This window comes from Cydia splendana, chromosome 2, assembly GCF_910591565.1.
Source record: "Cydia splendana chromosome 2, ilCydSple1.2, whole genome shotgun sequence".
NCBI lineage: Eukaryota > Metazoa > Arthropoda > Insecta > Lepidoptera > Tortricidae > Cydia > Cydia splendana.
The window spans coordinates 12984767-13000960 of record NC_085961.1 but is presented as its reverse complement, the minus strand read 5'-3'; the positions used below and the strand labels follow the sequence as shown (position 1 = coordinate 13000960).

General features: G+C 41.3%; 2 protein-coding genes across 2 annotated transcripts in view; both read left to right on the top strand.

The window, feature by feature from the left end:
* Nucleotides 1-16194, top strand: part of LOC134804495 (uncharacterized) — a 148626-nt gene that overhangs the window by 86918 nt on the left and 45514 nt on the right. The window lies entirely within an intron of this gene.
* The window catches only part of LOC134800974 (doublesex- and mab-3-related transcription factor A2), a 28826-nt gene continuing 20197 nt past the window's right edge, over nucleotides 7566-16194 (top strand). The window contains exons 1-5 of the mRNA XM_063773487.1: nucleotides 7566-8433; nucleotides 11023-11163; nucleotides 12000-12114; nucleotides 12426-12484; nucleotides 12568-12682. Coding sequence (XP_063629557.1) covers nucleotides 8329-8433; nucleotides 11023-11163; nucleotides 12000-12114; nucleotides 12426-12484; nucleotides 12568-12682 — 535 coding nt within the window. The 5' untranslated portion in view covers nucleotides 7566-8328. The remainder of the gene's footprint in view (nucleotides 8434-11022; nucleotides 11164-11999; nucleotides 12115-12425; nucleotides 12485-12567; nucleotides 12683-16194) is intronic.

Genomic DNA, 16194 nt, shown 5'->3' with positions numbered 1-16194 from the left:
TACCTCAAATACATTTTGACGTTGTAGTGACAGCAAGTATTTTTTATTAGATTCACAGATTAAAATATCTTTGAAAAAGTATCCGACTGAGAAGACGAAGTATTACGAGTAAAACTAGGAAAAACAACTTTTGGTAACATAGAGTCTGTGCGGAAAGAGAAGAGTCGTAGAATGTATGGGTTCCCTTACATTCCACGTCTCTTCTCTTTCCGCACAGACTCTAGGGAACGATATGACAAATTGAAGCAATAACAAAACAAGTTTTATGAAAGTGTTTTAAAAGGTTTTTACGAAAAGTGTCCCGAAAAGTTCAAACTCTATTCATGTTTGTTCCAAGTAAAATGTCTTCATTTTGACAGTTTTTCTACTGTCTTTCTTTATTAATGTGTTTTTCAAAAACGTCTGCTGTAGGAACCTATCATAATATTCTTCCATTTCAGTAGGCATCCACTTCATTGGCCAAACATTAAAGTCTCAATTCGTTACTCTATCTTAGCAAAAGCTTGGTGCCGTCGACCAATGGGGACGCGTGCAACAGTAGCGAGCGACGGGATTGGAGGATACTGTAGCAAATGCGAGGGCGAGGCGAATGAAACAATTGTTTCAGAGGGCTGGGCTGAAACTTTTTGTTTTGTTTGAATTAATCCCGATATAAACAAACTCGGTCAATATGACTCTATATTGGTACATATCTTCTACAATAGTAGGTATACCGATAGTTGGTATTGTTAGACCAAGAACAGTCTGCAGAGATTTTGACAGCATTACGCAGTGCCAGTGTTATTTAAACGTCATAGTTTCATAGAAGTTTGACGTTTAAAGTAATGCAGGTGGCATTGCGTGTGCTGTCAAAATGTCTGCAGACTTTTCTTGGTCTAACTCTACCAACCTACAAACATTATAGTTTAAATATTAAATTAAAATAAGATAATAACTATCTACATTCTGCTTTAGAAATTACTTAGGGCCCGATTCGGATTTTGAAATTAAATAGACATCTACTAGATATCTTTTACACGTCACCAAGATACGATAACGATATGTTTAAGATCTAACCTGTCAAATTTTATGCGATTCTGGAGATACTTTTGAACGATTTCCACAAGATATGACTCCCTTGAGAGATCCCTATGAGATCCAATTCACATTTAATAGATATCTAACACTATCTGACGTAGGTAAAAGTGACACTGGTTGCCCGAATTGAGCTGCAAAAGAGAACTAGTTGAAATCTAAACTATAACGTATCTAGTACGTGTCGTCTCTTGTTAATATCTTGAAGTTCGACTACGGCAGTTAGGTGGGCTGAGAGTCTAGCGGGTCCCCTTGGCGATGGCGTCCACTACGACCGATGAAGACACGCCGAAGACGGGAGATCCTGACAAACTCTCGGGAGCACTCGGGTCCATGGGGTCGTTACTCCGCAACAGCTCGCCACAAGCTGCCCTGCAATACGATTATTATTAGATTATTACGATACGCAGTTTTGGTACATTGTTACATCCGCTACTATTAACGTTTACTGTAGAATAGGACCAACAAGTTAGACAAAAAACACAGTAAGATATAGTCGATCTAATATGAGGTTAACTTTATTCACTCCACCAGCCCAAGCTGGGTGCGTAGCCAACGTGCAATCGTTAACGTACCGTAGCGAACGAAACGCAACTGTCACTGTCGCACTAGTGTGCAAGAGTGATAAAAAGAGATGACTACGATACGCTACGAAGCATTAACGATCGGCACGTTGGCTACGGGGCCTGGGAAGTTTACCTTATTAGCTCTACTATCCATAACTTCTTAATAAGTAAACTTTGCATTTGATTTCAATTGCAAAGCCGCAGCAACTTCCCATCTGCTCACACTCGCTCAAACATGCAACCTTTAACATATATTATATGTATAGCGAGTGACACGATAATAACGGGCTGAAAGGGAAGGCTGTGTGTGTGACATTGTGTGATGTCTGATGTAAAGGGCTGCCACCGTCTCAAGAAAGGCCAAGTTAATCTCACATCTGAAGTATAATGTGGGCATTAAGAGTGATATTAGGTATTATTATGAAATAAAACGAGGTTACTTTATCCTAGATAGGTAGAGTCTGTGCGGAAAGAGAAGAGTCGGGGAATGTATGGGGCCCATTAATACATTCCACGACTCTTCTCTTTCCGAATAGACTCTATAGATAAGTCATATTTTATTTTAAAACATCATATTAGAAAATACAATTATGATTTTTAGGTTTTTTTAGGTGTATGTTTTAAGATTTCCTTTACATATACCTAGTTAAAAGGCAAATACTAATCAATTTACTAAACCTATTAAATTAACTAGTTTAAGCTAACTCAACGTAACCTAATTATTGTTATCCTAAATCACTATATAAGTATACAATTGCAGATAAGTCAAAGTTAACTGATATTCTAGTCAAGCTATTGTTACTAGGTACAGCAGTCGGTCGCTGTGCTGAATAGCCTAGATTTGTGCGAGGGCCAGCCCTCGAGTGAGCACGAACGAAACTCAATATCCGGTCGGGTATGTAAGTACCGAGATGCGATGCGCTTGTGTTTTGCGGATGGGCACTAATACCTACACACATGCTACGTTCTTATTCGGATATTGGTATAATTTTTGACTAAACTTCCTAAAAAATATTTCGACACTTGATCCTGCCCAAGGTAAACACTAAACAAAGCAACTAAACTTATTATAACTGGTATGCTAAGGTCGTAACAATACCCTACAGCAGATTTCCTCTGCTTTGTAGCAAAAATGCTTCGTAGCACCATAAAACGTACCTACACCTACCTATATGCGGAGATGAGCTTTTAAATTAAAAAAGTACAAACATATGACTGTGACTTGTAACTACATGCACAACATATAAACATATTTTGTAAGGATCATTATTTATAGAAAATTAAAGAATTTTTCAACGGTACCCTAACAACCTAACTCAAAGCCACTTCTCACCAAAATGAATACTATCACCAATTAAACTGCAAACTGTCAGAAAAATATGATTTACCAGTTAAGTTGAACAATAAGTAAAACGTTTACCCTCTAAGTCCCGAGCTCCCAAGGGGTGAGGGGGGCGGAGGGAGCGATATTCAAATTGCGAACATTTCATTTTAACGCTTGTGAAGATATTCGCCCGCTCCCACGCTTGGGAGGCGCCGCGAATCTGGGGCGATGTCGATATCGATAGAAAACTTTTCTGTTTTTACCCGACTACGGCAAGGAGGCAAGGAGGGTTATAATTTTGACCAGTATGTATGTGGGTATGTATGTATGTATGTATGTTTATATGTATGTATGTATGTATGTATGTATCTATGTATGTTCATTTTTACTTATTGTTCTTGCACTTGGTAGAATGTTTCATTTCCCTTGTTTGGTGTTTTAACTTAATATATAAAAAATTTATTGTCATTTAAACAGACGTGTACCTATTGCTAATTGCTATCAGTTGAGGTCCCTAATAGCACATTTTCATCGCTGAATCTGTTAAATAACCACAACCAAGTAGGTATTGTATGATGACCTTTAATTTTACCTTTTTTAGTGATATTAAAATCGTTTATTTGCAGTTACTCTGATTAGGCAACTTTTAATAAGCGTCCCTACATCCGTATCTTACGAAAGCACCTTCATGCCGTTTCATTAAAGCCCGACAACAAGCAGCAATAATAAGCGAATGATATCTGTCATTGTATTATTTGTGTTTGTTAAGTAAAATGAGATGAAACTAATACAGGCTTGTTACGTTGACTCACAAGGGAAAAAATAACGTAATTAGTTTAGCTATTCTGCGAGAGATGTGGGAGGCCAAATGAAATAGAGTTAGACCAAGAAAAGTCTGCAGCGATTTTGTGCAAGTGTTATTTTAAACGTCAAACTTCTATGAAATTATGACTTATAAATAACAGTTGCACTGCGTGGGCTATCAAAATCGCTGCAGACTTTTCTTGGTCTAACTCTAATTGTAAAAAATAGTCGACTGTAGACACGAACCATTGTCCCATCCCTAGTGCCAAGTTGAGACGTTTGCGAAATGTGGATATTTCACGAATTGATCGTTCCACTGCGGAATTCTCATTTGCGCCTCGCCTCCCGCCGACCCGCCACCTGACGGTAGAGGGGGTTCACACCAATATTGAGTGCTTTACAGTAGAAACTTAGGTATCCCAGACGATTATAGGTAGGTACCTGAGATATTGTTTTAACAGCACATCGTGGTATCGAATCATCATACTATTCATACTGTTGATTGAAATAAGAAAAAATACGTTTATTTTATATGGCTTCATATGCGGTAAAGGGTTAAAAATAGGATAATTTTAGACTATGAAATTAGAATTAACCTTTTTTTTTTTTTTTTTTTTTTAAGAGGGGAAATGCTTTACGCATACCACCCGGCGCGGGGACGGGCCGGGATGGTTATGTGGGACTCCCTGTTGTGGGCTAATGAGACCCCAGGTTTACCCACTAAAACCCCTCTGTTGCCGCCTCGCTGCTATATGGCGAGGGCCCAGGAACGCCGAAGTACTCTTCCGCAACCTCGCCAGCGGCCGTCCGGACTCGGACCCGACTCTAGGGGAAATCACCCCTTCACCTCAGTGGGCGCGTTGATTACATATCGCGCCCGCCCACGCAGGGACCTTTGTGTGGGCGACAGACGTCCCCGAGCCTGCCGCCCACAAGTGCCCTTATGGGGGTAATCGGCGGTCGTATGCCAACCGCCGCTGCCCCACGCGCTTGCGGCGCATTGGCTGAGAGGCCGGATCTTCCTCTCTGCTACGCTCCGCTGCCTCCTTCTGCACCATCACGTCCTCGCAGAAGGAGGCCACCGCCTTCCATCGACTCTCCCCACCAAGCATGGCTTTTACCACCGCTGGCAAGGACAAGTCTCTCCCCACTACGGCCACGAGTGCGGCCCTCTCATCAGCCCACGCTGGGCAAATGGCCAGCGTGTGTAGCGCCGTGTCTTCGGCATTGCCGCAGTCGTGGCATTGCATAGTTGGTTCCCGTCCCGCCCTCCTACACAGGTATCTCCCGAAGCAACCATGCCCCGAGAGGACCTGAGTAAGGTGGAAGGAGAGGAACCCCCCCTTTCTTCTGATCCATCGCTCCAGAACGGGTCGGATGGCTTCGACGGTCCAGTGGCCGGCACTTGGCGCCTCCAATCTCTCTTTCCACTTCTGGAGGAGCACTCGACGGGAATCAAGTCTCCAGCGTCTTACCTCCTCCAGAGGTGGTTGAACCCCCCTGGCCCGCGCCTCAGAGACACGCCAATAAACATCAGCGAGCGCTGCTGCGTCGAGGTCCCAGGGCGGAGTCCCCGCCAACACGCACGCTGCCTCGTGGGATACGGAGCGGTATGCCCTCACCATCCTGACCGCCATAACCCGCTGCGGCCTCCGCAACTGGGCTTGATTTTCGGCGGTCAGGGTGAATGCCCAAATGGGCGCCCCATATAGGCCGGGCCATCGACCGCACAACACCCGCGTACAGTTTCCTGCAGCCCACATTCGGCCCACCGACGTTGGGTAGAAGCCGGCTGAGTGCCGACGCCGCTCCAATTAGTTTGGGAGCAAGGCCCTCAAAATGTTTCTTGAACGTCCAACGGCTGTCAAGGACTATGCCTAGGTACCGCATTGTCGACTTGACACCAATGGACGTTCCCCCCACCATTAAGCTGGAACCCGCCGGAGGGGCCTTCCGAGGCCCATGGAAACACAAGGCCTCTGATTTGTTAAGGGCCACCTCCAGCCCCAGCCTCCTGATCCGAGTCACGACCGACGCTACTCCCGCTGTGGCCCGAATTGACGCCTCCCTGAAGTTGTTGCCGCGAGCCGTTACCAGTGTATCGTCGGCGTAACAGGTCACGCTCACCTCCGGCAAGTTGGCCCCCCTCAGCACCCAGTCATACCCGATGTTCCACAGGAGTGGTCCTAGGACAGACCCCTGTGGAACGCCGCACGACAGCCCCTTCTCCTCCCAAGCACCGCGCGCAGGGTACCTAACGGTTCTATCGGTGAGGTAATCCTCCACCGTCTTCTGCAGGTACTCAGGCACGGCATGGCGCTTCAGTGCCGCCTTGATACAAGCCCAGGGCAGGGAGTTGAATGCGTTGGCGATGTCTAGAGACACCGCCAAAACCACCTCACCCCTGGACACTGCTTCATCCGCTAGAGCCTTCACCCTCGCAATTGCGTCGATCGTGGACCTGCCCCGACGGAAACCGAACTGATGGACACTGAGGTTCGGTCCCAGCCCCTCGAGGTGCCGCACGAGACGAGCAGCCACCACGCGCTCCAACAGTTTACTGGCCTCGTCCAGCAACACTATCGGCCTGTAAGTCGAGGGCGAGTCCGGCGGTCGCCCCTCTTTCCGCAGAAGGACAAGTTTTCCCGACTTCCACACAAAATTAGAATTAACCTAGGTTATATTATAAGTATCTGATTAACAAATGTGGACTGTATTGTCTGAATAAATATTTTTTTTATTTATTGTTTTTAAAATAAACACACCAAGTATCTAAGTTATAGGTACATTTGGAATAAACAACAATAAATATTTTACAAAGGCGTCGATCGTCAGCGTCACTTTACAAAACTAAGTTAACACGAGCCCAATCCATCATTTCAATTAAGTTGAATTTGCCTTCTGCTTAATATAATATCAATTAGGTGACGTTAGGCTTGGAAAGTTATCTTCAAACTTCAATAGACTGCTCACACACAATTTAGAAATCTGTTACTATAGTGGTCTTTAAGTTGAATTCAGATAAGCAATTAATTATTTTTTAAAGTTTCACTACCTAAGTTTTGCAACACAGAGTATTTCTACATAATAAGTCTGATAGGTACTCGATTCTCGAGCTCTCGAATTCTCTACGCACCCTGTACACGATCGGCTTACAAGCAGATATTCAATTCGTTTTATACATTAATAATTATACCACCCCTCTCCCCGTCTTCTCCTCTCATTGTAATTTAAATCGAATTCCCGACAAGCAAATGGAAATATTTCAAATTGGAATATTTCAATTTGGCACCTCCGCCGTTCGAATTTCGAATCGCGAATTAAACAACCGTTACTTGCGAGGATGGTGGATTTAGATTTAAAACGATTATTTTGTCCTAACTTTTAATATTTTTGAAGTCAAGTTATTACCTACTAATTAATATTTTTAATTTGAAACCTTTATTCTACTGATAAAGGATCTGATGCTGCTGTGGTGGTAAAACCGGGAAAAATCCAGGTACCTACCTAGGTAACATTGTATTTTGATTAGGTACTTTCAAGCCGTCTAGGTGGACTGAGATGTGTAAATGTTTTAGGTTTTATAATGCATGCCTTGATAGGTACTTATTTAAAATTATGTAAAAAAAAATAGTATTTTGTATTACTTAGTAGATATGAACTATATGTAAAAAAGTACTTAAAATTTGGCATGCTTTTGCCCATTGTATTCAACTCCACTGCGAAGAGAACGCTTGGCTCGCCTCTACATATGTTAATAACTAAGAATTGTTAACTGTCATTGACTACACTAATGTCTTTATGATTCCCACGTCTAGTTTAATTTGGGTTGACAGCTTTTTACTATAAAATAGAAATATAATATGTACTCAGAACACGTATGTCAAGATGCATCAGGAAGATAGTTATGCATACTCAACAGAACAGTATCGCCCAATCTCGCCAACATTATGTCCCATTCAGCACATTAAAGCGCACTGTCTAAACAATTAAACAAAAACCTCAACAATAAATATTAAAAAGGAGCGGAATCCTCGACGCGAATAACAAACATAATTGTTTTTTTGTGCCTCATTCAATAGAGCTTTGTCCGGTAATACAAAAACTGGTTCTCAAAAAAGTCACCTTTATAAATTAAGTTTCAGCATTTGTGAACACCAATCACAGCTCAGAGGCGGGGTTGCGCTAACCCCTCATTGGCGCTCCCGACGCTCTCATCTGTCTACATTTTATATAACCGGATGATACAACATATACAGTTAACACTATAGAGTAAGCGGGACGGCACTATGTTGGAGACAGTGTGTCGCTTCGCACTCGCGCCGTCTCGCTCGCGCCATACTGTCAGTTTGTTCGCCGAAAATGAAGCAACAGTGTTGGCAACACTCGCGACGAGAGCGCGCCTTAACAGTTGCGCGTTCCACGTTTGAAAAATCGAGTGGATTTCGAATTCGGAACTTTTTAATTTTGGTGTTCAATTGTCAATGGACTTATGTTTTTTTTATAGTGTAGCGATGTGCATGGTAGTAGTTTGAGTGTGTTATATTATAAAGTCGTGTGATGGAGATGTCGCTGCCGAACGGCGTGGACGTGTCGCAGCTGGTGCAGCACCCCGTGCTGGCCGCCTTGCCGCCCTTCTTCCTCAGAGCTTCAGAGAGATATCAGGTAAATTACATTTCTGTTACATTCTTTCTTTACAAAATGTTTGGACCGTTTCAAATCATTGGGCACTTACCATTTTTACATGATCACTTGTGTTTTTGCACATCTGACAGGTAGTTACTGTTTTAAATAGTTTATAGGATAGTGGGTAGATGAAGTCATAGCATAGTAGCATAGTAAAAGACAGTTTTTGCTTTGTTGACGGTGAATCGACCGTTTATCACGACTTATATATCTCAGACCTCACGATAAGATGAGATGATAATAAAATTATTGCCAAGCTAGAACAACTAAGAAGTTTACATTTAGATAAATAAAAATAATCAAAAATATATTAACACTTCGTATGTCTTAGTCAAAAACTATAGTCCAAATTGTGTGGCACGGATACGGGACAAGACACAGGTACGAAAGGTTAATCATAATCAATGTTGTTTTATCAGTTTAAGCACTACAAATGAAGAACACCAAGGATATGTTTCTTATAAGAAATGTTATACTTAAGTACTACAAATACAATTAGCGATAAATAACTTCACATGTAACTTGTAAGAACCTTTTTTCTATATTTTTAGACAATTTTACTATTTTAGCCGCGCAAAGTATGTAGGTACCTATTACCTTTCGCCGTCGCGGCGGCACACTCGGCCGACGGGTCACATTTAGATGTGTAGTTCAAAATAAGACTTTTCTTATCAAGAAATCTGACAACGTTTTTTTTTAAATACTTACCATACCATGAATGTTATTGCTCTTTAGTGTAGCCTGGGGGCCGATTTTTGAAATTCGATCGCTCGATTTCGTGCATTTCGTTCAATAATATCTCCGCTACTAGGCATTTAAATTCTACTAATAGAATTGAAAACGAGTGGTCAATACCACTCGATTCCAAATTTCTATCGCTCGTATTTCAAAAATTAGCATTTCACCGTTTTCCACCGATTTTCGAGTGACGAAATCGAGCGATCGAATTTCAAAAATCGCCCCCCTGGTTCGTTGTATAAGAAATAATATTGTTTATTAATCATGTGATTTATAGTTGGTCAAGCAGATCTTGTCAGTAGAAAAAGGTGGCAAATTTGAAAAATGTAGGCGCGAAGGGATATCCTCTCATAGAAAATTTGAATTTCGCTCCTTTTTCTACTGACAAGATTTGCTTGACCATCTATATCATTTAAACATATTTACAATACTTATAAGGACATAGTAGTATAAAATTTGAATATGAGATCTACACTATATGTATACCTACACACTGACATATTATCTAAGTATCTAGGTATCTCTGTCTCGGACTATCTATTTCTGACTTCTATTTTGGAGTCCTTCGCTTCGCTCTATTCGCTTCTACTATTCAATTTGTCGCATTTGGGTTCCTGATCTTACTATCTACCTACTATTAAAACCACCTCTTCAAATGTTAAAAATTGCTTGATTTTACTTTTTGAAAAAATAAGTTAAAAACCTAATGGATTATAATCACACCGAAACAATTTCTACGTTTTCTCTATTACATTACACCAGCCATTCTCAAAGTGTACTCCGCAGACCCCTAGGGCTTCGCAAAGCCTCTGTGGAGGCTTCGCGAGAAAAAGCAAAAACAAATCAATAGCCAGCTCTCCTATATCTCTGGTCCACGGTTAATTTTACGAACGTTTTTTTTTTATTTGGGGCTTCGTCATATATTTCGCTTTCCAAAAGGGTTCCGTTCCCAAAAGTTTGAGAACCACTGCATTACACCATACAAAGGAAACTCGACACTTGCAACATTATAAGTAACAATAACCGCTATTTATCCCGTCATCAGTTTATTATACCGCTTCATTACACCCCGTGTCCTGTTTCACCCCATACGTGTATACATTGTAATCAATTACAATTGTAATTACGACAAATTACAATGTTATTCTTGCCGGAAGTGTCAAAGTGTTAGTTTGTTTTGTTCAATGACACTCGATAATATAATGTTAATGATACTTGATACGGGGGTATAGTATAGGGGCTATTGTAGCAATGGTGTGAATGAGATTGTGTCGCGATTGTTATATAAAATATTAATCAAAGGGTGTGTGCAAATATTACGTAAGTCACAACTTGCAAAAGATTTTTTTCCTAAAGAATAATTAAAAAGGTACTTTTGGTAGGTATTTTTCTATACCCAGAGTAGATTTGATATGTTTATTTTATATATATTCAGAGTACTATGCCGATGAAGCAATCCTCCAAAAAGTTATTTTAATGTGGGTAACTTTACATATTATAAGAAAGTAATTCGCTACGGCGTAGCACTTCGTAGCCTGCTACGAACAATCCAGACACGGAACCAGATTCAGATTTTAATTTCTTGTTATGAAATCTGACGGTTACCTTGACATACCTACTCCGTAGGTACCTACGGTTATCCCACGCATACTGATAGATCTAGATCTGCTTGTAATCACCCAAGGCATCCTTAATCTTTGATAGTCAGCGTCAGAGCATCTGACTTAAATATGTCAACCTAAACAATTAACTAACCCAAGTTAAATGCTTTGAAAATACAATTTGATCTTCATGCTTGTGTTTTATGCAACGCAGTTCTCTTGTCCGCAGAGGACGCCGAAGTGCGCGCGGTGCCGCAACCACGGCGTGGTGTCGGCGCTGAAGGGCCACAAGCGCTACTGCCGGTGGCGGGACTGCGTGTGCGCCAAGTGCACGCTCATAGCCGAGCGGCAGCGCGTCATGGCGGCCCAGGTGAGCCCCTCGTCTATAGTAGTGCATGCGATACAACCACGGCCTGGTGTCGGCGCTGAAGGGCCGCAAGCGCTACTGTCGGTGGCGGGACTGCGTGTGCGCTAAGTGCACGCTCATAGCCGAGCGGCAGCGCGTCATTATGGCGGCCCAGGTGAGCCTCTTTTCTGTAGCCGTGCGCGGCGCAACTACGGCGGGGTGTCGGCGCTGAAGGATGCAAGCCCTACTGCCAGCACCACTCAACCGACGGCAGAAACGGAGAGGTGCATTTGTTAGTGTCATAAAATCTTTGTAATTTTATTTACCTAGTTTTAATTTCAGCCAAGTCCACATTTAGGTCGTGTTATTTAACGTTAAATTGGTACCTACCGTTAATGTTTACTTACTTTTAAAACTGTCTCCAAATTGCCTACGTTCAATTGGCCCGAATGTTGTAAAACTCAGTTCAATACGATTAAAATGTCATTTAAAAATTTTATGTGAACAGTGAAAACCTTTTTTGATGTTGCTCAAAGTAACATGACTTAAGAAGACCTAAGTATTGTGGCATGTTTTTATCTTCTGTAAATGTAAATGATAACGAACGTCTTGATTTACCTTATTACTTACGTTTTCATAGACTTTTCGACGGGTAGTTACACAAATCTCTGTTTTGACACTTTTCTGGAAAATTTGTCTGCGACCACGACCATTGTATCCTGCGTCGAAACGTCAGAAATAAATATACCAAAACAAATTCGCTATACACCCGACAACATTATGTTTTCAAATGTCTTCATAATCAACGTTTAGCCCAGTTTACTTTAATTTGTATGAATATTGAGCATTGTTGGCCCCAGGTCGCGTTGCGACGGCAGCAGGCACAGGAAGAGAACGAGGCGCGGGAGCTGAACCTTCTGTACACGGGGCAGCCGCCTGCGCCGCACCACTACGACATGCCCGATGATTCGCCTGGTGAGTATTGAGCATTGTTGGCCCCAGGTCGCGCTGCGACGGCAGCAGGCACAGGAAGAGAACGAAGCGCGGGAGCTGAACCTTCTGTACACGGGGCAGCCGCCTGCGCCGCACCACTACGACATGCCCGATGATTCGCCTGGTGAGTATTGAGCATTGTTGGCCCCAGGTCGCGTTGCGACGGCAGCAGGCACAGGAAGAGAACGAGGTGCGGGAGCTGAATCTTCTGTACACGGGGCAGCCGCCTGCGCCGCACCACTACGACATGCCCGATGATTCGCCTGGTGAGTATTGAGCATTGTTGGCCCCAGGTCGCGCGGCGATGGCAGCAGGCACAGGAAGAGAACGAGGCGCGGGAGCTGAACCTTATGTACACGGGGCAGCCGCCTGCGCCGCACCACTACGACATGCCCGATGATTCGCCTGGTGAGTATTGAGCATTGTTGGCCCCAGGTCGCGCTGCGACGGCAGCAGGCACAGGAAGAGAACGAGGCGCGGGAGCTGAACCTTCTGTACACGGGGCAGCCGCCTGCGCCGCACCACTACGACATGCCCGATGATTCGCCTGGTGAGTATTGAGCATTGTTGACAGCAAAGCTATGAAACTAAAAAATAGTACATTTCGATGCTAGTGCGGAAAGTATGGCATTACTTTCCGCACTAGCATCGAAATGACAATGAAAGAAAGAATGACATTTCCGCACGTGTATCGAACGACATTTTTTAATACAGTTGCGAAAATTTAAGAAAAACAACAAGTAAGGAATTCGAAACTTTTATATTATTAATTAATTCTGTAACATCATTTTTGACATTATGAAGAGGTGTTTTTTTTAGCTTTTATTCGACTAGAATGGATTTTGTTATTATTATTGAACCCACTTCAATTAAAGTTTTTTTTCAAATGCATGTTCTATAAGACATAAACAATTGTAAATATAAAACATTGTACTATTATTACCTACGTATCGTTATTAAATTAATATTATTTATTATGTACCAAATGTAAAACACACAGATGACTTAACTCATTGCAATTCTAGTACAGTCGACGACAACAAAGATATGTTTAAATTTTTCGCCTTCTTACAAAAGAGTATGGTGCGAAAATGTAAACATATCTTTGACGTCGAATGTACCTATAATATAATCTTATACAGTAGAACGTAAATCTAGATATACATATTACCACAGAATAAATAATAGTACTAGGTACAGAAGACTCACTCTCTAACAAAACGCGTCTGTTACGATCAGGACAGGTATGGCCGCTAGGTGGCAACAGCGTCACGCGCGGCTTATGGCTAGCCACCAAAATTGGTGTGGAATGGATGTACTTTTAGCTACCTGTAGCAAAGCGACGAAATCGCGGAGTGAGGCACGCCTGGTATTACGTTTTCCTAGATATCTAAAATGAACATATCAACATACTGGCCCGACGGCTGACACCCACAATCTTCCGCTCGCTGATGGGCCCGCTTCCGCCGCCCCCGGCATCGCTAACTTAACTTCTTACGTTGCCTAATGTAGTCTTGGTTGTCTTTGTAGAACATACAGTTCCTTTGGGAGATAACTTTGGCACCAGACGCAGAATATCTAGAAACCTAAGTATTAGGTAATTACACACGTGTGAGCTGGTATAAATGCTAAGTGAACTCCGTTTGGTTAACTTTTGCTTAAGTTTCAAACTAGTATAGGATTAATGAAGAAGTTATTTCAAATTATAATTATATAAGTAATTATGGAAAATATAATACATAAATAACGTAATTATTTCTGGGGAAAAGTCAGACCAGATCAGCTCTTTCAAATGAGATTTTTAATCGTAATTATTTGCTATAAAATAATAAAAGCTCTTGATTCCCGCATGTTTTACGAGTAACTATAGCGAATGAAGTATTTTACCCCCTCTGTTGCAACACAAACGCATTCTGCAAATGTATTTAACAAGCAATAAGCAAAAATCGCTTACACCCTCAATTAGAGGGTAAATATCGCGCCAATTAAGACGCCGCGAAGTGTTGCCACTCGGAGAAACGGGTGAAACCTCGGAAAGCAATGAAAGAGCGGTAAAAAAGTGCAACGCGACGCGACGCACAGAAAAGTGTACGATTCGATATTGTTGCGCGCGGTACGGACACAGTACGAAGAGTCGACATTGTTTTATAAAAATTTTGATATGATTTAGCGTTTAGCGCATAAAAATTCAATATTTGTTCAAGGAACAAGTAGTTCTTTCCGTTGTCGAACAAACATACTTACGGCCAGTTGCACCAACAACAGATAAAAGCCTGATCAATGTCTGGATTAGATGTTTCAGTGTCAAAAGTGACGTTATTGTTTGAAGAAGCGTCACATTTGACACTGACAAATCTAATACATATCGTTTCTAGATATATTAATTGACGTATCTTAAAGACCGCTCTGTCAAGAGTGTCCCGATCAAGAAGAAAGTTCGAATCGGGCCGTTATTGTATTTTCCGGTAACGAGATAGTACAATGAATCCAATATACCCTTTAATAGTAATTTCTACCCTACTTGGATTGGCTTGTACAAATTTAAATAAAGTGGATATACAAGCCACATTTTTTTTCATATAGTACTCGTAAGTATTTTACATTCAAGAAGCAAATAATTATTCTAGTAGAATTTGTCCTCAACGTAGACCTTAGATATTAAGACCGCGAGGCTTATTCTGGTTGTAATAACAGGTTACATACAGTATATGTTTCAGAACGAAAGGCATAGAAAGAGACCCGTTAATGTTTAGGTCATACTGAGCAACTTTTACTATGGGACCAACCCCGAAATCGCGAAAAAAAAATTGACTCTCCCATAGGAAATTTCAACATCAGACCAGCAAAATGTGTAAAACATCCAATTTTTTTTCCGCGTTTTCGGGGTTGGTCCCATAATGTAAAAGTTGCTCAGTATGACCTAAACATTAATGGGTCTCTTTCTTCGCCTTTCGTTCTGATACATACTGGATTTCATCTAGATTTGTTATAGATATGATCAGTCGGTGTCAAAAGTGAATCTTTTGGTTGATAAAAATGGACCATTGCTAAAATTCTTTGATTACTTATTAGAGTGTCCGTTTTTCTTTTCGTCTGTGTATTTCCTAATGCATTTACTTAGGTATATCTAAGTTTCTTATCGGTTGCATTATTGTATTATTAATTAACGAGTAACTGACAATCAATTGAAAATCGTGATTGAATAAGTAATATGAAAACACTAGAAAAAATACCTGGTAAGTAATTATATTTTTTTTTTCTAGAGTTCGTCTCTACAGAGTTCTATTCGAGACTTGATACTGTGTGCGCAAGTCGAGACCCAGGTTTCTAATTAAACACCGGGTGCACGGCACATTGCTCGCTAGAAGCGACATATTATATGTATATACTCTTAGCACTTGTTCAGTCAGTTTCCTAACATAACTCCTACTGTTAAAGTTCATACTATTCATAGGTACATAACCTTTACCACTGTGATTATTATGTTCTAAATTCTATTTGGTGGTCGAATTTCTTGAATTTTCTACAGTCATAAATATTTGCACAAATACTTTAAGTATTCAAAGAAATAAAGATGTTTTAAACATCCTCGGGGACCACATATTTTGGATTCCTTGGAGTCTATAAGAAGTCGATTGATGTTCCTGCATTAATACCTACTAGAATGTAAAATTTCGATGAAATCTGAGATATCCTTACTCAAATTTATTTTTGTATTTTATTCCCATTCTTTATGTTAATATTTCTCAGCTCTATGTCCACGCATATTACACGCGCGGCAGGTCACCAGTTAATTGCATTTAGCCTCTTGCGAGTTTCTTTCAAATATTCTTGTGATCGTTGTGCACACCATTGCTGAAGCGATGCTACAACAAAAATTTTGTCTAGAAATATTGATTTATGTTAGATAGTCTTTTAAAACTATTTTGGCGTTACCTGAAGTTTGCTTAAGCTTATTGGTATTATCAGTAAGTACATATATATGTACATCAGTACCTACTTAGAGAAATAGACAGAATGGGCATCGCAGTAAGTACTAGTTTACTACTACGGAGACCTAGT